This window comes from Gallinula chloropus (genome assembly GCF_964237585.1).
Source record: "Gallinula chloropus genome assembly, chromosome: 4".
NCBI lineage: Eukaryota > Metazoa > Chordata > Aves > Gruiformes > Rallidae > Gallinula > Gallinula chloropus.
This window is the reverse complement of record NC_140088.1, coordinates 37,492,975-37,515,388: the sequence shown is the minus strand read 5'-3', so window position 1 is coordinate 37,515,388 and position 22,414 is coordinate 37,492,975. Positions and strand designations below refer to the sequence as shown.

The window sequence follows — 22,414 nt, the reverse complement described above, 5'->3', positions numbered from 1 at the left end:
CCTTGAGGAAAAGGACAGCAGAGGCTTTTGGTGTGGTATCGAGATCTTTGGTTTTAATGCGAGGATGGGAAGGAAGGAAGGATGGACAGATAGATGGACTGACTTCCTGGAGGAGAAATGTTGAACTTCCACACAAGGCTTCTGTTACCTGATTCTCTAGGAGCTGCCTGTCAATGCCTCAAATTCCCACTCATCTACATCCGGGATGTTCACTCCCATTTTCCTGGGAGGTTTTCTTGGGAAAACCTGTCAGTTCTTACAGGTCCCATTTTTCTCAGCACCAGGTCTTCAGCGTGCACCCTTCTGAAAAGTCTGTCTCATGTGTGAAGTCTCAAGCCCTGAGATGTTTCTGCACACAGGTTTTCTTGCTTGCAGGCTTGTCTGCTCCTTTCTCACAGGTCTTGCGCTGAAGAACTCGTCTTTACAGCTTCTCCTCCTTACAGCTTCTGCAGTGAGGAAGGAGAAGCTGGCATAAGCAGTCACTGCAATTCATCAGACTCAGACCTTTGCCCTCCACAAGGTCCCTCTTTTGTAGTGTGCCTTAAAACATAAAAATATGCTGCCAAAATGCCACCAATGCCGACTGTTCCCAGAAAGTTTGAGTCATTATGGCTGGGTTCTCGTGAGAGTTGGTGTCTAAACTTCCCCAGTTGTGGTTGCTTCCATGACCCAGTGCTGTAGGTGAGGTCATACAAACACACCTGAGCTCGGAGCAGACGGGAACCATGTCCTGCTCCATGTGAGATGAGCACTGAGCCTCTCCATGTCTTGCCAGCGCACCAACTTTCTCACAGATGCCTGTGCTTTTCTGTAGTAGAATTATTCACCCTCACTAATTGCTGTTCATTCTCGAGGCACGTTGGGTGAGATCCAACCACGTTGCTTTACTTTGCACACTTGACTTTGCACTCTTGGCCTCCACAAATGTTTGGATGCTAGTTAAAGCCCCCAGCTGAGTACCAGCACTGCCATGCCTTCAGCAGCTGCAGGCAGGGAGAGGGATTTGCATGCCCCCTCACCACACCAAGCATTCCTTTTTGTGGTGATATAGTCAAATCGACCCAAATCATGGTATGGCTTTAGCATCCAGTTCCAAATAGAAGAGGAGAATGGTAGGATCACATTTGAATGCCCCTTTTTGTTTATTTAAATGTGGAGATCAAAGTCTCTCGGTTTGTGTTCAAGAACAAAGGCATGGAAGTGCCCCCCAGAATCCTCACCGGTGGTGCTGGTGAGCTGGAGGTGTTCAGGTAATTCTGCTGGCTCTCCTCTAGCTGTTCCATGCCTGTCCCTGCTCTTGTGTCCTTGGATGGTAGGACTATAACACGGTGACAACCCTTCTTGGATGCCTCCGGTACCCTGCTGCGGGCACCTTTGGTATGTCTCTCTGCTGGGACTGCAGAGACCAGGCGATGTGCTGAGCCAGGACACTGAGCTCTCATCCCACCAGTGCTCTGTGGGGTGAATCCCAGCCTCAGTGCCTCAAGGCTCTGTCAGTGGGTGGGAAGTCTGGTTTCTTGGCAGGGTGCTGTGGCTCGCAGCCACGAGGAGCTCCGGGCAACCTGACCTAGTGGAGGGTGTCCCTGCTTATTCAGGGTGTTGGAACCAGTAAAATCAGTCAAAGCCGAGGTGCTTTCTCTCCAGCTCTGCATTTCCAGGCACAGCATTCAGAGCCTGTTGCTGGCTGTTGGACCTTTGCCCCCAGCTGCACTTCCTTGGTCCAGGCAGTTCCTTGGTGCTACAGGGATACTGTGGTTGATGGATTTTCTGTTTGAAGCAAAAAGCCGCCTGTGAATTCCTGAAGATTTGCTTTCCCTGCAGAGCTTCCACGCGGGTTAACTGCGGTTTAGCAAGTATCAGGAATGTTTGTGGGAATCTTCCCTGTTGTCCCTCAGCCTGAGGTCCTACTTGCCTTTTGAGTTTTGGTTCTTTTAAAAGTGTTGAGATACTGGGCCATGTCTGCTTCCTTTGTGCTTACCCTTCTGGTCTCACCTCTTCTCAGAAGACACTCACGTGAACATCAGCCAGCAGCGTGCCCAGGTGGCCGAGAAGGCCAATGGCATCCTGGCTTATATCAGGAATAGGGTAGTCAGCAGGACCAGGGAGGAGATCATCCCCCTGTGCTCAGCTCTGGTGAGGCCACACCTCGAATACTGGGTTCAGCTTTGGGCCCCTCACTCCAAGAAAGACATTGAGGCCCTGGAGCGTGTCCAGACAAGGGCAACCAGGCTGGGGAAGGGTCTGGAACACAAGCCTTACGAGGAGCGGCTGAGGGACCTGGGACTGTTCAGTCTGGAGAAGAGGAGGCTCAGGGGAGACCTTCTTGCTCTCTACAACTCCCTGGAAGGAGGTTGTGGTGAGCTGGGGCTCAGCCGCTTCTCACAGATATATAGCAATAGGATGAGAGGGAATGGCTGCAAACTGCTCCAGGGGAGGTTCAGTTTAGAAATGAGGAGACATTTCTTCTCTGAAAGAGTGGTTGGGCATTGGAATGGGCTGGCCAGGGAGGTGGTAGAATCACCATCCCTCAGGGTGTTCAAGGAAAGGTTGGATGGGGCACTCAGGCACATGGGTTAGTGAGTGATAGAGGTGGGGGGTGGGGATGGTTGGACTGGATGATCTTGCAGGTCTTTTCCAAACTTAATGAGTCTATGATTCTGTGAAGATGTACAATACAAGACACTTGGTTTCCTGGCGTTGCGTGTCCCTTTATCAGCTGGCCAGCCAGGTCCTTGCTCTGTAGATACCACTTAGGCTGTGTGTGAAGCTGACAGCTGAGGCTGCTCTGGTTCTCATGCTGGGGAACGCCAGAGGTGGTGGTGGGATGCTGGGGCCATTAAGGAACCTGGGAGCAGAAGTCAGTGTAGGGCAAGGTGGTCATTGCAAGGCACACGGGGTGGCCTAGGGGACGCGGCTGTGCCAAGGGTACGCAGAAGAGGCAGGGAGGTGTGGGTTCATCCAGGACCAGGATGGTTCAGGGGAAGAGGAGTGCCATGTCTGTGCTGGACCTGCGCTCTAGGACAGGCAGCACGTGGTCTGACAGCTATTTTTCTTTCTCTCCCTCAAGATCCTCACCTCCTCCGGACCATGACCCCCGAAAACATGTGCCACATGACTCCCCCTTCTCGCCTGGAGCACCCTCCTCCGCCGCCTCCACCTCCGCCCCCTCACCTCCAGGGTCCCCCACCGCCACCCCCGCACCCACACCAGCAGCAGCACACCCCTCACTACCCCGGCCTGCAGCGGGACATGTACATGAAGGCCGAACCCCTGATGCCACCATATGGCATCGGGCAGGGCATGGCCCCAGCCGACCTCCACCATGCTCAGCAGTCGCAGATGCTGCACCAGCTCCTCCAGCAACATGGAGCAGAGTAAGGCCTCGGGGCGCTGGAGCTTTGCAGCGTTACCGGTGTGATTTGGGGAAGTAGGGCTGGGGGGATGAGGGAATGGGAGCTGGAGGCTTGCAGAAAACACGAGTGACATTCATGGGTTTAATGGCAAGCTCAGGAGCATGCCCTGGTTCTGTGGGACAGAGCTGGGGAAGACATTGAGGTGGAGGTGACCCAAAATGTGAGAGTTTGCAGCACGTGGCTGGCAGGTGGGTGATGGGGATGGAAAAGAGGAGAGCAGAGCTGGCTCCGTGCCCACCTGGCACTGAGCTTGGCAGGGTGGGTGGGCAGAGCCTTGCAGGAGGAGGAGGTAGGAGTGCTGAAGGAGCCTGTGCCCCCCTGCGTTGAAGGGGTTGGTTTTGATGTGAGATCCCAGCTTTTCCCTGGGCAGGGGCTTCGGGGTTGTTACCTCCCCACCTCCTGGTTCCCTGCTCAGCCTTTGCTTTCCCGTGGGTCTGTGCAGCCTCCCGGTGCACCCTGCCAAGAAGCGGAAACACTCCGAGTCACCCCCCAACACCCTCAATGCACAGATGCTCAATGGGCTGATAAAGCAGGAGCCAGGCATGGGGTCCATGCCGCTCAACCCTGACAGAGTCCAAACCCCTCCCTGGCACCAGCCAGGAGCGCTCTCACCAGGTATGTGGTTTTTACACCTTCCCCTTAATGCCCCCACCTTGCAGACCCCTGCTGCCACCCCTCTGGGCCAGGGTGCCAGGGAGGGGGAATGTGGGCATTGCAGGGTGCTGGGTGGGTGCTTGGGAGGAAAGCAGGGTGGTGAGTTCATCCTGGTCCAGATCTCATGCCCATGGCAGCACCCTGGCAGTTGGGAAGCTTGGGGCTGGTGGCACAGGCAATGCCAGCAGCTTCTTTGTACTCTCACCCATCTGGATGCTCTGTTGGAGAGTGATGGAAATTGGTGTTGTCCCCTCACCACAGGCCTGATTCAAGATAACGACAGCTTGAATGGCTCCTACTTGGATCCCAACTACCAGTCCATCAAGTGGCAGCCCCACCAACAGAACAAGTGGGCAACGCTGTACGATGCTAATTACAAAGAACTGTGAGTAGGAGGTTCACCACCTTTCATGTGTTGGTGGCAAGGGGCTGGGGTTTTGGGGATGATACTCACAGGATGGGAGAAGGACCGTCCTCGGCTCCCCCTTGTCCTCTCCTATCACCTGCTGATCTCTGTTTGCCTGCACTGTGGTTGGGAATCCTGTCCTGGCCGTACCTTCGCCATTGGGAAAAGTTCCTGCTCTGCTCTTCTGCAGGGCTGATGGAGGATTAAGGACCAAGGGCTGGAGCCATAGAGGTCAGCAGAAGGCACTTGGGCAGCTTTTTGGTGACAGTTCAGCAGCTGCTCAGGCCTTGAGCTGCCATGGAGGGTTGTATTGGCAGATGCAGCCTTGCCCTGAGCGTGGTTTGGACTCTTCCCTCCCGCACAGGCTTACTGAGGTCCTGGATTTTAAAATAAGTATTAGGATTTCCTGGCCAATGCATAGCACAGATGACTGGAGGGAGTCTAGAGCCACTTCAGCACAGCTTGAGAGCAGCGTAAAAAGGAGACGGAGAAGGAGGAGGAGCAGGGGGTGGTTGATGGGCAGAGAAGGAAGGGAGGAGAGAAAGAAAGGAAGAGGGAAGCGGTTGAGGAAAGCTGGGAAGCCAGGAGGGGCAGCGAGATGGTGGAGAGACAAGGGGAGTGGGTGCAGAGGGAAGCTGGGGTGGGGGAGCAGAGAGTGGCTGAGTGGGAAGGTGGGCTGGTAGGGCTGGGAGCTGGGAGGAGAGCCTGGGCCAGAGGAGGGTGGAGGCAGAGCATGGACAAAGTGCTCAGGAGGAAACCGCTCTGGATCCTCCCTGCATTCCTCCGAGGTGACAGAGAGCTGGCAAGCAGCTGGCAAGCAGCAGGTTCCAGGAACCGCTCGCTGGGCAAATGAACCCCCCCTGTTCCCCTCCTCCTCAATCTGCACAGCCAGCAGCTGGTTGGGGTCCTCTGGGGAGACACGGAGGGGCGGGTGCTTTGTTGTGTGCTGCACCAAATCACCCCAAGACTATTTACCACACCTTGCCTGGATGGTGCTCGGGATGGGAGCCAAGGACCACAGGCGAGGCTGGCGATGGAGGCAGAGTAGGGTCTGTGACATGTGGGGAAGATGTCTTCCTGCACACAGATCTCCTGCTCGGCTGGCTCTCGTCCTTGCACTGCCTTTAACTCGGATCTGGTGGTGACTGGGATGTGCTGTGTGTTGTTCCCCTCCGTAGCAGTGGCTGTTGGGGTTGGTCACTACTTTGGTGGCATCCTGTCATTTGTAAAGGCTGTGGTCATGGCTGTTTCCCTGATCACAGCAGGAGAGGGCTAATCTGGGGAAACGATTACTTCTGTGTTATGGAACTGTTTCTATAAAGGAAGCATCTCCCACCTTCAGGTGGAATATCAATGCCCCAGTTGACCCATTCCTGTCAGGGTAAAGAAAAGCAGGGAGGGGACTAACGGGACCATGTGGGATTTCTACCCTAGAAGGATAGGCTGCATCCTTCACCAACAGCAGTGTGCTCTGTGCTGCCCACTCAGCTTTGCTCCTTTTCCCTCCCTGGCCATTTTCTCCACTGCTTTACACATTGGGACTTTGTAGTTTAGACAGTGTTTGTCTGTCTGGTAGTTTTAAACCCACGGTTTAGCCTCAGGTCCCCCTTTCCAGTGTATTTGGTAGTCTGCTGGAGCGTGATCCCCTCTGTTTCAACTCCCAGTGGTTCCCCTGTGGCACAAAAGCTTTTCTTTAGGGTACCATGGCTTGGCACCCTTCCCAAGGGTGCCAAACCGCTTCCCCATCATGTGTGGGTTACTTCTGGGAACCTGTGAGCGGCTCCAAAGTCCGGCCCTGCAGCCCTGCCCCTGCTCTCCACCATCAGTTTACTTTCCTGTAGGCCGTGGGACGGCGAAAGCCAGCCATCTCTCGCTGAGCGCCCACACGTCGCGGTCCCCGCTCCCGGGTTCCTGCTTTCCCGCACAGGGCAGTGTTTGCTGGCAGTTCCCACCTCCTCCGAGCGCTGTCTGGACACGTCACCTCTCTCACTTGGTTTCCAACCAGGGCCTGGGTGGCACTGGGCAGTTGCGACGCTTCTGTTTTCCCAACTGACACCTCCAGTTTTGGCTGCTGTTCGTTCTTCTCCCAGACTCCGCTTTTGGGCCAGTACTGCCTCCAGCTGTGACCGCGGGCACCTCTGCCCCACATCCAGCAAGTTCTGAGAAGCGGAGGCGCCAGGAGAAGCGACCCCATCCCCCTTCCCTAACCCAGGCACCGCTTGGGCCCAGCCTGGCGGTCCCTGGAGCAGCTTTTCCTCCACCATCAATCTCCACAGGGCTTTCACTACGTGGCAGACGCACAAACGCACTGTGTGTAGTCAGCGGGGTCCAGGGAGCTCCACGCGTCGCCAGAGCAGACCTTTCGCACGGCCTCGCTTTTCTCTTGGAGATAATGGGTCCCCCTTTCCCTTCCATCTCTCTGTTTACCTGCGCCGGGTAAACGCTTTCTCACCCGACACACGTCACGGCTCTTTCAGCTGCCTGCGGAGCGTTTGCAGGTGTTCCCATCCCTGCTGTGGGGATTTGCTGTGCACCTTGGTATCACCCAGCAGACTGGCAGAGGCAAGCTACAGAGTGTTTCCTGCTGGGCACAGAGAAGCAGAGCACGGCTTTTAGGCTCCGCAAACCCAACCCTGCTCTGCCACGCTCTTTGGATCTGCGCTTTGGGATCGCTTGCCTAATACCTGCTTTTAGGATTTAGGGCGAAAGCCAGAGCAAACCTACTTCTGTGGCATTTAGGTCATCATCCCGTTGTGTAATTAATAAATTCCTTTTAGCTGACTTCATGTAGATTTTAGGAGCCCACGTGCAGTTTGTTGTGGCGCTGGATTAGACCAGAATTAAGGGTTAAGGTCAAGGGTTGGTCAATGAATTTTTAGCTACATGCTACGTCAGTGGACTCTTCCTCATTTGTGGCTGGGTTTGAGGCTGGGTAGCTCTAGGAGAGCCTGAGTGAGCTGAACCGATGTCTCTTTCAAAATGGGAGACAGCTCGGTTCTCCTGGTACAGCACTGGGGCAGACTGGATCTGTGAGAAACACCAAAAGACCAGTTTTCCTTCTCCTCTAACAGCGGGTTTTTAGACTGGCTAATTTAAGTGTTCGCAGAATGGAGTCTTCTCCTTCCTTTCTGCCTTTTGGGGGGGACTCAGCAAATGAGCAGGCATCTCACCTCTTGGAGATCCCTGTTTCAACAACTTTGTGTCATTAAACCAAGGACCACCCATTCCCCATCTCTTTTCTGCTGGAAGCTGCCCTCTAGTTTCTACGTGCCGGTAAAGTTCCCTGTCCTTACAGGGAACATATGTTTTACCTCCTGCTGTGATCCAGGTGCCCACAACCTGTTCACACTCTTGGGAATCTGAATCATCTGAGACACTTGATTTATTTTCCCACTCTTTGTTCCTAAGAAAAGAGACCAGGAAGGTAGGGTAAGGGGGGAGAGTGAGCCTTTAGGGTGTCGTGTGCCTCTAGGATACCGTGAGCTCATCAGAAGCCGCTTGGGTTCTCACCCCACCACGGCATTTCTCACTACTCAAGAGCTTGTTGGTGCTTTGACAGTGACCACTATGCACAGAGAGCAGCTCCGTGCCCTGTTGACTTCTCCAAAGCCATCCCTGCAGATCCACCCTGCTCGCAGCCTCCTGTCCTACCTCAGAGGAAGCCAGTCCAGTGGTTACTGCTGCGCAGGAGGGATCCATCTCTGCTCCTGCACCTACGCATGACGCTTTTGGTTGGGCTAGTGGAATGACTCCTGTGACTATACCTCATCTGATACCTTTTTGAACCTGTACAGATGAGCTTTGCGTCTGTGCCTGTGGATTTATGTGTAGCATTCCGTGCTAAGTATAACCTTACAGGGCAAAAAAAATGCAATTCAATGGTTTCTTGTGTTCTCCTCCTCCTGCACAGGCAAAATTAGGTCCCTTAGCACAGACTCTTAGAACTATTGAGGTTGGAAAAGACCTCTAAGATTGTTGAGTCCACTCATAACCATCGCTGGCAGTTTTTGTTCCTCAGAAGAGTTGTCTGCTGTGATTTGTGATGATCGATAGCCCTGTGAGAGTTTACTCCAGATTCTAGCAGCACCATTCAAGCCCATTCATCAGCTGTTTTGTTCTGCAGTGAGCGTAGCTGCCACGTCAGATCCTATTTGTATCACATGCCTGTGAATAAATGTAGAATTTCATCTCTGCTCAGTCATTTCCCTGGCAGGAGAAATGGAGCCCTTCGACTATTTCTCTTTCCCGTGGCTTGAAGAGATGGGGACAGCACAGGGCAGGGGGAGGCAGATCTGAACTGATTCTGCAGCTCCTAAGTACCTTTACTGCCTTCCAAGAGTCTCAGGCAGCAAAATTCATATGAGTGGCAACAGGTATCCCATCCCTGGGCTGGTGAGGAGAAGAGGAGCAGCCTTGCAGCATCCTCTCTGGCAGAAGAAGATCAAAAGGAAGCTCATCTGAACTACCCAGGGTTTAGTTTTGGCACAGAATTCCTAGAATTAGGTTGGATTGAGGAAATGGAGGGAAGGGAGGAAGGGAGGGAGGGCGGGTTGCTACATCCCTTCAAGTGGAGGTGCCTGGAAACCTGTGTCTTGGCTTGCTGGGCTTGTGCCTCAGGCTTTGCTTACGTGGGCTGAGGAATCTCTTGGTTGAAGGAGACCGAGATCTGGGGGTTAGTTTTATTGGTGATCGGTTTCTTCTTGGCCTTTCGCACCGCATTTGTGGTTTCAGACTCGCTGAACCTTCAAAAGGGCTAGCCAGTTTCCAGCAGCGGTGCCGAAAAGGCCTGGGACCGGGCAGCTCACTAATTTACTCCTGGGAGCAGGAGTAATTCATCTCCCTGACAGCACCCTCTGACAAATGCCAGCAGGCTCCCTCCTCCCTCTGCCCGTCTGTTTACAGTGTGAGGTAAGGCAGCTGGCGAAGGGCAGTGCAGAGCTCCACAGAACCATTTCCATGCTGAGGCCACACCCTCTCTGCGCTGACCCCGGGAACCGGGCTGGTGCCGGTCCCTCTTCCCAACCGGTGCTCTCCATGCGCTCTCCTCCGAAGCTCGGGTCTGTGGGGTGACTCCTGAGCTTCCAGGCTCACACTCCGCAGTTGGAAGGAATGTCCTGATAAACGGTACCAAACCTGCCCTTGCTGCAGATCCTGGCTCTCCCCAAGGGGGTGGAGACCAGTGTGACCAGTGATCCACACCCCCTGGATGTGTTTTGGGTTCAGTGACACAGCGTGTTGGCCAGTTTGGCTGATCCCATGGTGATGGGTCGCGGAGGTCTTGCTTTCTCATGCCGTGAGCGTAGCTCAGGCAGATGAAGGGACCACATACGGTGCTGAGCCGAGGATGCACTGGTGGGGCTGTGTCAGTCTAACATGGACCAGGTGTGATGGCAGCTCAGCTGAAGGTTCCTGTCCTCCACCCTTGTGTTTGTATCCTGGAAGAGAAACAAAGCAGGGATTGCATGGAATTAGTGAGCGGTCCTTGGATTAGCGAGTGTCCCCTCAAGGGAGTTGTTGAGATACTGAGGAATGAAGGAAGGAGAGGAAGGGAGGAAGGAAAGGAAAGAAGGAAAGTAATGGGGGAGGCTTTTCTTCCAGAGAGGAAACAACTGAGGGTAGGAGTGTCCCCTGGCAACCCTGCTCTCAGCCACGGGCCCCTGTGCCATTCCCTTTGCAGCAGAGACTCATTTCTCCATGCGGTGCCTTTCCCTTTGCTTTCCACTTTAACGTGGAGCATGAGGGGGCTCGCTGCTCCTCAAAGTGTGGGTGCCAGGTGTGGCTGTGGGGAGTGTGTAGCCTCTCGCCCTCGCTCAGGCTGGGAGAAGCCTCCTCTCCTCTGATCCTGGCCTCCCAAGCCCTGCCTTAATCTGCTTTTGTCAGTGAGGGCGTTTTGCCAAAAATAATCCGTTTGACCCCAGGCCTTTTACTCCTGATGCTCTGTGCTCCGACCCCTGTGCTCTCCCTGGGAAAAGCCAGTGTGGCTGCAGCTGCCCCTGGGCCGTCGACTTCTCAGTGGCTGGTGTTGGTCCCTAATCCCAGGGACAGCTTCTGCGGTGGGGTCACCCACCGCTCCTTCTCCCAGCACATCTCGGAAGGGGCCAGCTGCCCAAGGTCTGAGTCTGGGGCAGGGATTGGTGACTCTAAGGTCTCTGTGGCTAAAGAGAGAAGGGATATCACCCCCTGAGGTTCCCCACACCAGGTGGCAGGTAGTTTGATGCTTCCTGGTGGGATTTACGATGTGAGGGTAGAGGAAAGAAACAGGAATAGGATCCAGGGGATCCTACAAGAGGGGTGGTGTGAGAGCAGGCCCTTGGCTCGGCCAGAAGTTAATGTGCTGAGGGCAGTCAGAGATCCTTGGCCTCTCTGATACCTGGAAAGCAGGTTCTTGCCTCTGATCTAACCCAGGGATCCCTCTATAGGGGATGCACTGGCCACAGCCTTCAGGAAAACTCTGAGAAGAGGAACCTCTGATAAGGGGACTCTGGAGGGACCAGAGGAAGGGGAGCCTGGCTGTCTCCCCTCTCTCAACAGATGTCTTTAGTAGCCATCAGTTTGAGTGACGTTAACCAGAGCGTGTTTTGGAAGCATCCGTGGTCTGGAAGTTCAGGCAGCTCTTCCCTCTCCTCTGCTTTTTTATGTTAAAAAACAGTGGGGAATGCTCGGGGGTCCTGGGCAGATGGAAGCAGCTCAGCAGGCAGAGGTGGGGCTTGGTGAAAGTATTCAGGAAGGGCTCCGGCACCCCCAGGGTGAGTGTGGAGGGTGCTCAGGCCAGCCCAAGCCATGGCTCCCCAGCAGGAAGAGCCAGATGGAGAATTGGGGGCTGAGCCTGGGCGGGGGGTGAGAGCACCGGGGCATTCCTCTCGTGCTTCTGGGCTAAGGTAGTGCTCTGCTCCCACCGTCTGGTTTGTGTTCGGGGCTTGGCATGCCAGCCCCGGGTCCCTTGGGTGCAGGAAATGAGGAGTAGTTGCTCATGGCCATCCCATCATTATTCATGGCTGCCTGGAAACACCCACAGGTTTCATCCACATTAACCCTTCAAGAGTGTGTGTGGGGCTGTTTTCCCAGGAGAAAGGAAGTGGACACTGGGAAACAAGAGTGACCATTCTATATTTCCAGCTTCCCAGGGGTGGCTGATGTTTGCCTCATCTGTTGCTGTCTGTCTGTTCACCTCTGCTCCCCTTGCTCTGGGCAGTATCTGTCTGTCTGTCTTTAAGAACTGGAGTGGAAGTCAGAGGCGGTTTGCTGTTGTGGAAGTGTGCTCTGGAATTTTTAAGCATGATGTCAAAGGCTAGGCTGAGCTCCCCTTTACCTCGTCCATAGCTCTTTAATTAAAAACGATGGGATTTTGATGTTCTGCTAGAACTGCTTGATGGGGAGGCATCTCTGTTCCCCCTGCGTAGGGCAGGCAGCGTCCTGGGGGCCCACCAGCCCAGGTCTGGGGTATTGGATGATGAGAGAAAGGGGACTTGCTACAAAGGCCACATATTTCCCTCATTCCCATGGTAACCAACCCATTAAGGAGATGTAGATTAAACCTTCCCAGCTGGTGTGTGTTCATCGGGCAGCCAAGGCCCCCTCCACCACCACCTCCTCCTCCTCCTCCTCCTCCTCTGGACCTGTCCGCTGGGAACTGGGAGCTTTTTGCAGCAGCCAGAGCAGGTGGTTGTGATTTCGGCAGGAATCCGGCACGCAGGCGGTACCGCCTGGTAGCGGGGCCAAGTGCAGGTAGCGCCAAGGAATGCAACGGGTGAAACGAGCAGAGGTGTGGGACCTCCCCCAACCTTCCCAGGGCTTCTCCTCCCAGTGAGGAGCTCTCAGGGGTCTGCTCCGGGCTTTGGGCAGGCTTTTGGGCTCACTATCTCCAGGGTGAGTTGAGCCAGGGCTGAGCAGGCGTGGTTTATAGGACGCTAGCAGCAAATAGTATTACTATACTAGTCCTGTAGCGGAGCATGTGGAGGGATGGTTGCCCCAGCATCTGCATCAAATCCTAGCTCCAGGAACCGCATTTCTTTCCAGCTAAAGACCCACCTAAAGCAAAACTTGCAGGTTCGAGGAGATACAGACCTTCCCTGACTTCTCATCCCCACACAGCAGGGCTTAGGCAAGGTGCTGCGGTCACATCAGGCAGTGCCTACCTGTGCTGGTCAGCCCTGTGAGCACCAAGAGTAGCATCAGTGCAGAGCAGGAGAGTCTCTTTGGCCCCAACACAACCCTCCTTCCCCTTCCATGTGCCTTGCTGTGCCCCAGGATGATTCTGTGGCTGTATGTGTTGAGTAGAGGTGGTCTTCACTGTGTTGGGGTGGGACTGTTCGTGATGCAGTTGCTGTTTGTGCGTGGTGGGACATGGGGGTGATTCCACCATCCCAGTGGGGTGGTTCCTGTGCATCTGCACCCAGGGCCGTGGATGTGTACCATGCTGTGTGGGCTCCTCTTTGCCTCTGCTTCTGGGGGGGTGTGGTTCATCCTTTCCCCCGCAAGCGTGAGCGTCTCCTGGGGTGCGCAGGGCTCCTGTCTAACACCTCCTGCCTTTTCTACAGCCCCATGCTCACGTACCGCGTCGATGCTGACAAGGGTTTCAACTTCTCCGTGGGTGACGATGCCTTTGTGTGCCAGAAGAAGAATCACTTCCAAGTCACGGTCTACATCGGCATGCTTGGAGATCCCAAGTATGTGAAGACCCCCGAGGGCCTGAAACCCTTAGAGTGCTTCTACCTGAAGCTGCATGGAGTGAAGGCAAGCAGGAGCTAAGGGCCAGCAGTGAATCCAGGAGGGAGAAGGGGTGCTGGGCAGATGGCTCTGGGATCAGGCAACACCACGTCTTCACCTGCTAAATCATAGGGGAATGTGTAGGAGGGTGCTGAAGGCCTGAACAAGGCAGATCCTGAAGTATGAGTCCTAAGATGGACACAGTCACTGCCTGGGTGTCTTCAGGGCTGCCCCTCACCTTTGACTCTGGAGATTTGTAGGCACTTTGGGAAGATCCTTTCACCCCCAGCCGCCCTTGGCAGGGGGGGTACCTATGCTTGGAGTGGGTCCCCACTCAAGTTGGGTGTTGCAAGTCAGCTGTACCGAGCCACAGGAGGCCAAGCAGGCAGCTGGCCCGTGCCAAGGCTGGGGAGGAGGAGGAGGAGGAGGGAAGGGGAAGGTCGCACCTCTCTGCTCGTTGTCACATGCCCAAACCTTTCTCTCCAGCTAGAGGCCTTGAACCAGTCGATCAATATCGAGCAGTCGCAGTCTGACCGCAGCAAACGACCCTTCAACCCTGTCACGTGAGTGCTGCCCAGGGGATGTTCATGCAGGGGATGAGCAGGAGAGGGTGGGGAAAGAGGCCAAGTCTGAGGTCTCGGGATCGTACTGCGGGTCTCACACTGTCCATTTTCCCTCTTTCCCACAGCAAAGTTTCCCTCTCTTTATATCCTGGACTCTGCTCTGTGCCCAGTTCACAGACCTGCCTTGGTGGAGCCGGCCAAGAGATGGCCATTCCCTAAAGAGGCTCCTCTCCAGCATGTCCTCACTCCCCCCTCTGTTTCCCTTTCCTCAGGGTCAACCTGCCTCCGGAGCAGGTCACCAAAGTCACTGTGGGGAGGCTGCACTTCAGCGAGACCACAGCCAACAACATGCGGAAGAAAGGCAAGCCCAACCCAGACCAGAGGTGAGGAGCACAGATATCTTCTCCGAGCCATTCCGAGCACTCAGTCCTACAGATGTGCCAGTCCCTGGGTTGGGGAGCGTGGCAGGAGGGAGAAGGACATGGGGGATGGGTCCTGAATTGTCTGTCCTTGTCTGTGTGGAGAAAAGAGAGAATCTGCTGTGGCCATGAGAAGGGTCTCACCCGCTCTGTGAGGGGTTGGGGATGGTGCCTGTGCCCTGCAGCACAGGGAGAAGCAGCGTACCAAGCCCACCATGACAGCCTGGTGTCTGCAGTTCCCTGTGCAGGATGGCACCCTGACCTCTCTCCGCTCTTGGCAGGTATTTCATGCTAGTGGTGGCCTTGCAGGCGCATGCGCAGAACCAGAACTACACGCTCGCAGCCCACATCTCTGAGCGCATCATTGTCAGAGTAAGTCCCCCTCTCCTCCCCTCAACTCTGCAGGTCTCCTACAGTCCTTTGCTGGATGTCCTTGGCAACCCTGCCTTCCTCTGGCTTCTCAGTGCTTTCCCCACCCAGCCCTCTCTCACCTTCTCTGCGCTCTTGCTGCCTTGCTTCCAGCTATCCTTGTCTGTGCCTGGGTTCTGGCTCCAGCCTTTCCATGCCTGCTTAAGTCAGAGCAGCCTCAGGGTATGCAAGAACCTGTTGCAGAACAGGGAAGGCATCCCCTTCTCCCAAGGCTGGACCAGTGTCCAGAGCAGAGCTGGAGTGAGGGAATGCTGTTTTGGGGACTCTGCAGCAGAGATGAGGTCTCCTGGAGCAGGAAGACCAGGTACCTTTCTGGGTCAGCACCTCTTGCATGAGCTAAAGCAGCAATGCTGGAATGCAGAGGAGCAGGAAGAGATGAGCACCCTCTCCAGATTCTCCTGGGGCTCTTTTGGAGCACCTGAATCTGCAGACAAGTAAGTCTGCGATGAGTTATCCAGACTCCAGAGTATCCAGCTCAGAAGGAACCACAGGCAGCCCGGACTGCCCCTTCCATGTGTGAGCGGGTCATGGAAGCACAGCAGCAGGCCAGAAACTTGGGATTTGGGATGTGGGAGTAGCATCCGTGTCACGACCTCCTCCTGCAGTCCTGTGGGGTTCTGGCTGGGGCCGTTGGAACAGCTCTGGAAGCTGAGATGACAGACAGCTCAAGAGAGCAAGGATACTCCTTCAGGGAGAGGAGAGAGCAGGCATGGGCTCAGTGCCTGTGGAGAGGGGCTCAGACTGGGTCAGCAGTCAAATGCTGGACTGCCTCTGCTGTAAGGGCTGGCTGGGATCTGTTCCCAGGGCTGGCTGGGATCTGTTCCCAGGGCTGGCAGCGGATCCCTGCTGCCACGCACCTCTTTGGTCTTGTTCGTCCTTGGCTGGCTCTGCCCCGCCTGCCTGTCCAGCTCCCTGATGCCTGTCCAGCCACAGCTCACCCTCAAGGTCTTCCTGAGGCTATAATCCAGTGCACTGTGGGCTGGAGAGGGCACCTGTGCCAGGATCTCATCACCTGGACCGTTCATCCCAAAATCCCCCCTTCCTACTTCCTGGGCTATCTGTATGAACGTGCCCTGATTCCAGCTGAGATCTTCCTGTCCCCGTTTCCCCTCTGCGGAGCCAGGGTCCTGCTGTGCTGTCAGGGCACTGAGTGCAAGCTTTGCCTTGTGGCTGTTTCCCACTCGCAGGAACAGCACAGTGCTGTGTGGTGTGCCTGGAGCTGTCTGGGCCATGGCAGCAGCTGAGGGCTCTCTGATGTCCACCTGTTGCCTGTGGCCTCTCATGGCTTTACAGTCCCTTTGTGACCTGCGTAGAGCAATGGGTCTGTGGAGCTCTCCTGACATCCCCATCCTGTCTGCATCTGCCCAGCGGTGCTGGAGTGTTTCCCTCCCTGGTTTTGCTACTCCTGCCTTTCAGTGCCCACTTCCCTGTCTCCCCACAGGCCTCCAACCCTGGCCAGTTTGAGAGTGACAGTGATGTCCTCTGGCAGCGGGCGCAGCTCCCTGATACTGTTTTTCATCATGGCCGGGTGGGCATCAACACAGACCGCCCCGATGAAGCCCTCGTGGTCCATGGCAATGTGAAGGTCATGGGTTCACTGATGCACCCTTCGGACGTCCGAGTGAAGGAGGACATCCAGGAGGTAAGAGCCAGGCAAACCAGGGCAGGTTTGGGGTGATGGGGGATCTGAAGAGGCACCACAGGTCTGAGTGTCCTCATGAGACTGCTTCAGCTGCTGATTTTGACATAGTCCTTACGGGCAACCTGAGCTCCTGCTGACTAAGGCAGGAGCCTTAGAAGTCTGTCTGTCCCTCACACAGTCCACTAGCCGTGTCCTAGGCAATATTGGCCTGAACTAGCACATGTGGAAGTTTCGGACTTGAAAGCACGTGGGTGTGTCAGCGAGCACAGCAAAGCCTGCTGGAGCCAGGCTGAGAGGCTCGGCTCTGCTCTGAAGTCCACTCAGCCGGATGCACCTGGCCAGAAAAGCTGCGTTACCCTCGTGTCTCTTGTTTATGAGGAGTGCCTCTGTCCTGAGCCTGGCTGTGCAATGGGACTCCATCTCCTCCTGGCTTCATTGTCCCAGGAGCTTGCCCAGGGACAAGAACAGGAGGCTGGCCCCAGTACAGATGCTGTTTGTCCCAGTGACCTGTGCAGGGTGCAGGGCTGTCTCACACAGGGGTTACCATGAGCCAGAGAGGGTTTTGCTGCTGGGGGTCAGAGTGATGGGAACTTTAAAAGCAACCCCCCAGTTTAGGAGTCGGATGTGTCTGGTTTGTCCCAGGTGGACACCACAGAGCAGCTGAAGAGGATCTCCCGCATGCGGCTCGTACACTACAACTACAAACCCGAGTTTGCGGCCACGGTGGGCATTGACAGCACCTCTGAGACAGGTACGGGCCCTGCCTCACACCGCGGTGACCTGCTTGCGTCTGCCGCGCTGGACCTCGTGTTCTGCAACCCCCAAGGGCGTTTTGTTCGTGGTGCCAGGCTTCTCCAAGTACCTGGCTTTCTCCGGGGTACACACTAGAGCAGGGTGATGGAAATAGCCCTGTCCGTGTAATCTGGGAACCAGGCTCTGCTCCTCTGTTGCTGAGCCCTGCATGGGCTGCCCTGACCACCGGGCCTCCAACAAGCTCTGCCTGGCCCTGCACGGGCTGAGGGACACCCCTTGTGTCATCCCCATGAACAGACTTCCTACCAACAACCGCCAGGGAAAAGCTGTGCCAGGAGGAGCCCTGCCCAGACTGCCTTGACCTGTGCTGTTTTCATGCAGGAGTCATTGCTCAGGAGGTAAAGGAGATCCTCCCCGAAGCTGTGAAGGACACTGGGGACCTGGTCTTTTCCAACGGGAAGACCCTTGAGAACTTCCTGGTGGTGAACAAGGTTGGTGGCAGGCAGGAGGGGCAGGGAGGCTGGGGGAGGAACCTGGCTCAAGGGAGTGGTGGAACTGGGAATGAAAGAGGGAAACTCTGATGCTTGGGAAATGCTTCTAGGCCAACCCCACCCATGTGAGTTTCAGACCTGGCTGGCCTTTCCGATGTCAGGAGCGGCCCTGGGTGGACGGCAGACATCAGCAGGCAGGAACTAGCCCAGTGTTAGTGAAAGTTGGCAGCATCTCCCTCAGGAAGGGCTCCTTGTTGGCAGCCTCCTGTAGGGAGGCTCTTAGTCATAATCTCTCCTTCCTAGATAAGATAAGGTGGTTATGTCAAGATAACCTAGAGCACCTGGCTGCCTGACCTTTCTGTAACCTGTGGCAGCCTGTTTGCTGCACTGGCCATCGAGGGGACATCCTCCCGTAGCTCACACCAAGGGGGCAGCCTCCCAAAGCTGCCAGCTCCCTCCTGCATCACTCTGTGCGGAGTAGGAATGGCCAGGACTGACCTCAGTGCCTCATTTCTCCTTTGTGGAAGCCTCAATCCCAGCTAGTTACATCACCAGCTAGCAGTAGCTGTGAGTGTGACCTTTTCTGTCCCACCTGCTTATGGCCAGGCCATTGCCATCCCATTGCCTCCTCCATGGGACACAGCTCAGCATCAGCCCCTCCAATGGGAGCTGTTGTGCACTGAAGAACAGCCCATCACGGCAAGCTGCGTGGGCTGCTCTAGCTGTTGGATGATGCCAGAGCTGCAGAAGAACTCCAAAAGCTCGTGCTGTAGAGAAAGAGACAGACTTAGAGGGCTGGGGAGGGGCAGAGAAGGAGACAGAGCTCTCGGAGATCCTGCACTAATGTTGTTCTGGTTGGGTTTGGAGACAGTATCTCCTGTCTCAAAATCCAGGGGCTGTAGAGAGCTAGGTGAGCCATGGTGGGTGATCCCCTGCCCCAGCGCTGGGTGTGGTGTAGCCTTTCCCCTGGGGCAGGGCATGGGGGAACAGTCAGAGTGGCCAGATCTGGGGTGGGGGAGCCGGAGTGCCGCCACTTGCCAGGCTGCTCAGACCATTCCCTGGCAGGAGCGCATCTTCATGGAGAACGTGGGAGCGGTGAAGGAGCTGTGCAAACTGACGGACAACCTGGAGACCCGCATCGATGAGCTGGAGAGGTGGAGCCACAAACTGGCCAAGCTGAAGCGGCTGGACAGCATGAAGTCAACCGTGAGCTCTGGGGCATTCAGGTACGGGCACACTGAGGGCACGGGGCCAGAAGTGGGGGGTCTCCTTTTGAGGACAGCTCAAGTTGGGGAAGGGGGCAAGGGGAGGTGTGGTGGGGTGTTGGCAGTTGTCTTTACCCTGGGGTAGATTCAGGGAGCTGAGATTGCTGAGACAGGTCTGGTGGACACATACCAACCTCCTGCTCTCAGACCAGCCCCCAGAAGCTCCCAGCGTGAAGCTGTGTCTGTGTTTCCCTGGAGCAAATGAGTGCCTTTCTCAGAGCAAAGAGCTTCTTGTGCTTCCAAAATCGCCATACTGACCCTGAGCAGCTTATGCTGGTTTGGGGGCAGGATTCTGGCTCTGGACCAGACACCTGCCCCTGAGCAAAGGAAGTGACATGGCTTTGACACTGCCATACCACACAGCTTTCTCCCCAAGCAGAGAGTGACGGGGGTTTATTTTCCTGGGAATCGCTCTGAGTGCTCTCCCTGCACAGCTCAGCTCCATTCCTCCTTTCTCCTTGCAGCCAAACAGGAAGCCAGTTCAGCCGTGCAGGAAGCATGCCCCACAAAAAGAGGCCCCACAAAGTGGCCAGCAAGGTAAAAGACCACCCCCGAAGCACCAGCACTGCGCAGAGGAGGGTGGCCTGTCTGGGAAAGGTCATCTGCAGGGTCCTCACAGGTTTCCTCACACTTGCTGCAGAGGGAGCAAGCCTGTCTCTCTCTCCTGCTCCCGTTTCCATGATCTCTCCTTCCTTTCCATCTGTGCCTAACGAAGACATTATCCAGCTTCTGCTCTGCAAGGGGTCAGGGCTTGCAGGGGAGCAGGATGAGGGCTTGGGGTGGGCTGGATGCGAGGACCAGAGCCAGTAAGGAGTCCTGAGGTGATCTTGGGGTTTCTTCTCTTGCAGTCACCATCAGTTGTCCCCGAACAGGCCTGCATCAGCCAGCGCTTCCTGCAGGGCACCATCATTGCCCTGGTCATCATCATGGCATTCAGGTGAGAAGGTCTCTCCGGCTCAGCGGTTTGGCCCGCACCATCCGTGGGGTGTGCAGTGAGGGGCTGTAGACCTACGGCTCCTTTCACGGTCCGAAACCTCTTGGATCAGCACCGTGCCACGTCCTGTGCCCCACACCCATTCTCAGCCTGTACCTCTCTTTGCCTTTCCAGCGTGGTGTCCATGTCCACGCTCTACGTGCTGAGCCTGCGCAGTGAAGAGGACCTTGTGGATATCGATGGGTAGGTGCTGCTGGGCTCTGTGGGAGGGATGTAGTGGCCATAGTGGATGTAGTCTGAAATACCAAAAGCAGCTGGTGTGGCGTTATTGGCCACAGTCCCAGTGCGTCAGGCTGTCAGGCCAACGGAACCCATCCGCACACCCAAGTGCAACATCAGGTAACTCACCTCAAGCAAGAAGTGAGGAACAGAGAAGATGATGTCCCATGGTTTGGCTGCCTACGTACCCACTTGGGACCGGTCTGAACATTCAGAGAGTGTTGTCCTGCTGATTGCAGTGGGCTGGGCCAGTCTGTACTGGGCAGAGGTTCTCCTCCGCAAACTGTCCGTAGCACAGAGAGGGCAGCGAGGCACCGGCCCCAGCCCAGCAAGTGTCCGTGTGGGCAGCCTGCGCCGGGCACGCAGTTCTGGCACGCTTCACGCTGTTGGGAGCTTGTGTTACCAGATAATGAGTCTCTCTTTCTCTCTCTCTCTTTTCCCTGTCCTATTTCTCTCCCTCCCGTTCTGGTTACAACCTCTGACACAACCCATTTTCTTCCCACTTTAATTTTCCCACTCTTGTCTTTTGATGCCCGTCATCACCTTCCACACACCCTCTTTCATTCCTCCCCATCCTCCTCGTCCTCCGACCTGCCTCTTCTTCCCGCTGCCCTTCACTGCCCTGTAGCTCTTTTGCTGTGCCCACTGCCTGTCTCCTGGCCCTCTTTCGGCACAGGGGTCCTGGGGTTCCGGTCGCTCTGTGTCCACGGTATGTTTACTGTTTCGTTATACTGCTATTTAACAGCTGCATCCCTTCTCTCAGTTCCTCTCCTTCCACCTGCACCATGGAAGACCAAGAGCCTTAAGCTGTGCTGAAAGCATTGGGAAGGAAAGAGATATTGGATATGCTTTAGCAAGTGGGGCTTCAGGAGGCAGGATTATGGATCCCATCAGGAAGGGGAAATTAGGATTGAAGAGTCAATTAATCACAGAATCCCAGAGCGTTAGGGATTGGAAGGCACCCTGAAAGCTCACCCAGTCCCACCCCTGCCAGAGCAGGATCACCCAGACTAAATCCCCCCCAGGAATGCATCCAGGCGGGTTTGAATGTCTCCGGAGAAGGAGACTCCCCAACCTCTCTGGGCAGCCTGTCCCAGGGCTCCAGCACCCTCACAGGGACTAAGTTCCTCCTGACATTCCCATGGAACTTCCTCTGTTCCAGCTCGCACCCGCTGCCCTGTGTCCTGTCACTGCCATCCCTGAGCAGAGCCTGGCTCCGGGCTCCTGACTCTCACCCTTTGCATATTTATGGACATTGATGAGGTCACCCCTCAGTTTCCTCCAGGCTCAGAGCCCGTTATGGCCAAAGCACCTAAATACACCCCAGAGATCACTGTTGGAGTTCATTGAGCACACCTCAGATGGTCCTCTTGAACCATCTGCTGCTGTCCTGTGAGCCAGCTGGGACATGTCCCTGCCAGATCCAGGACTGCCAGGCGATTTGCTGTGGCATTCCCTAGCTCTCCTCTCTGCCTTCTCCACTTGGGTGCCTCTCTCCCACCTTTCCTTCCCCAAATTGCTCTGGTCTTGGCTACTCACTCTACATGTCCGTGTACAGGGTCCCATCGCCCCACTCACTGCTACAGCCGCTCCCTTCTTCACAGAGCATGCTGCTATCCTACCCCAGGGGAGAGGTTTTTCACCCACGTTTCCCTGCGTTTCAGGTCGAGCCAGAACTTCGATAAAACGCAGATGGTGCGATCCACAGCTGCGTCAGACGGAGCCGGCGGCAGGACCCTCACGCACCACGGTAGGTCAGGGTGCAGCAGAGGGCCTGGCAGGCCCGGCACCGTGATGGGTCGTGGTGGTGGGTGATGAACATGGCTGCTCCTCCGCACCAGGGGCTTGCCAGCGCTGTGCTGGGAGGTCCTGGGGAAAAGGGCTCGGTGCTGCTCCTGTTAGACACCTCTCCCCTCAAATTACCCCACATGTTCCTGCCGTTTGCCCTGCAGCCACAGAGGACACGCGGGACTTGCTCTTTGGCTCGCCTGGTCACAGTGTGCTAGCCTGCTTCAGCCCACCGTGTTTCTCCGTGTGCTGCTCTGCTGCTCCCACCAATGTCTCCTCCATCGCCCTCTCCGCGACCAGCCCCACTCACGCCACTAACCGGACAGGTAAGTCCCAGCCCAGACACCCAGGAGGTGCATCTGTCCCACCATTGCATCCCCTCATGTCCCCAGCCCCCTCCTGTCCTACCTCCTGCCCTACCTCTGCACGTTCCAAAAAGGACGTGCTCCTCAAAACATGTGTGGTCTCCTGTGCTCCTGCTGCCTGGGTTTGGACCTGTTGTGGCAAGCAGCCACAGGGCAAAATGGGACTGCCAGGCTCAGCTGCCTGGCATGGGTCGGACGTCCGTGGTCGTGCTGCCAGGGGTGAGTGGGGGCCAAGAGGTCTTCGGAGCTGCCAGCTTTGCCAGCATGGTCACTGGAGGCTACACAGGGCTGGCCGGCGTGCCCGAGC

General features: G+C 55.9%; 1 protein-coding gene across 1 annotated transcript in view; it reads left to right on the top strand.

The window, feature by feature from the left end:
• The window catches only part of MYRF (myelin regulatory factor), a gene marked incomplete at its 5' end in the record, with an annotated part of 55,590 nt that overhangs the window by 29,816 nt on the left and 3,360 nt on the right, over window positions 1-22,414 (top strand). Inside the window, 17 exons of the mRNA XM_084262942.1 lie at window positions 3,068-3,374; window positions 3,856-4,028; window positions 4,329-4,452; window positions 13,011-13,206; window positions 13,666-13,742; window positions 14,015-14,125; window positions 14,443-14,533; window positions 16,032-16,232; window positions 16,875-16,983; window positions 17,367-17,476; window positions 18,542-18,702; window positions 19,206-19,278; window positions 19,590-19,678; window positions 19,850-19,918; window positions 20,583-20,663; window positions 21,619-21,704; window positions 21,907-22,068. Of these exons, the coding sequence (XP_084119068.1) occupies window positions 3,068-3,374; window positions 3,856-4,028; window positions 4,329-4,452; window positions 13,011-13,206; window positions 13,666-13,742; window positions 14,015-14,125; window positions 14,443-14,533; window positions 16,032-16,232; window positions 16,875-16,983; window positions 17,367-17,476; window positions 18,542-18,702; window positions 19,206-19,278; window positions 19,590-19,678; window positions 19,850-19,918; window positions 20,583-20,663; window positions 21,619-21,704; window positions 21,907-22,068 (2,220 nt within the window). The remainder of the gene's footprint in view (window positions 1-3,067; window positions 3,375-3,855; window positions 4,029-4,328; window positions 4,453-13,010; window positions 13,207-13,665; window positions 13,743-14,014; window positions 14,126-14,442; window positions 14,534-16,031; window positions 16,233-16,874; window positions 16,984-17,366; window positions 17,477-18,541; window positions 18,703-19,205; window positions 19,279-19,589; window positions 19,679-19,849; window positions 19,919-20,582; window positions 20,664-21,618; window positions 21,705-21,906; window positions 22,069-22,414) is intronic.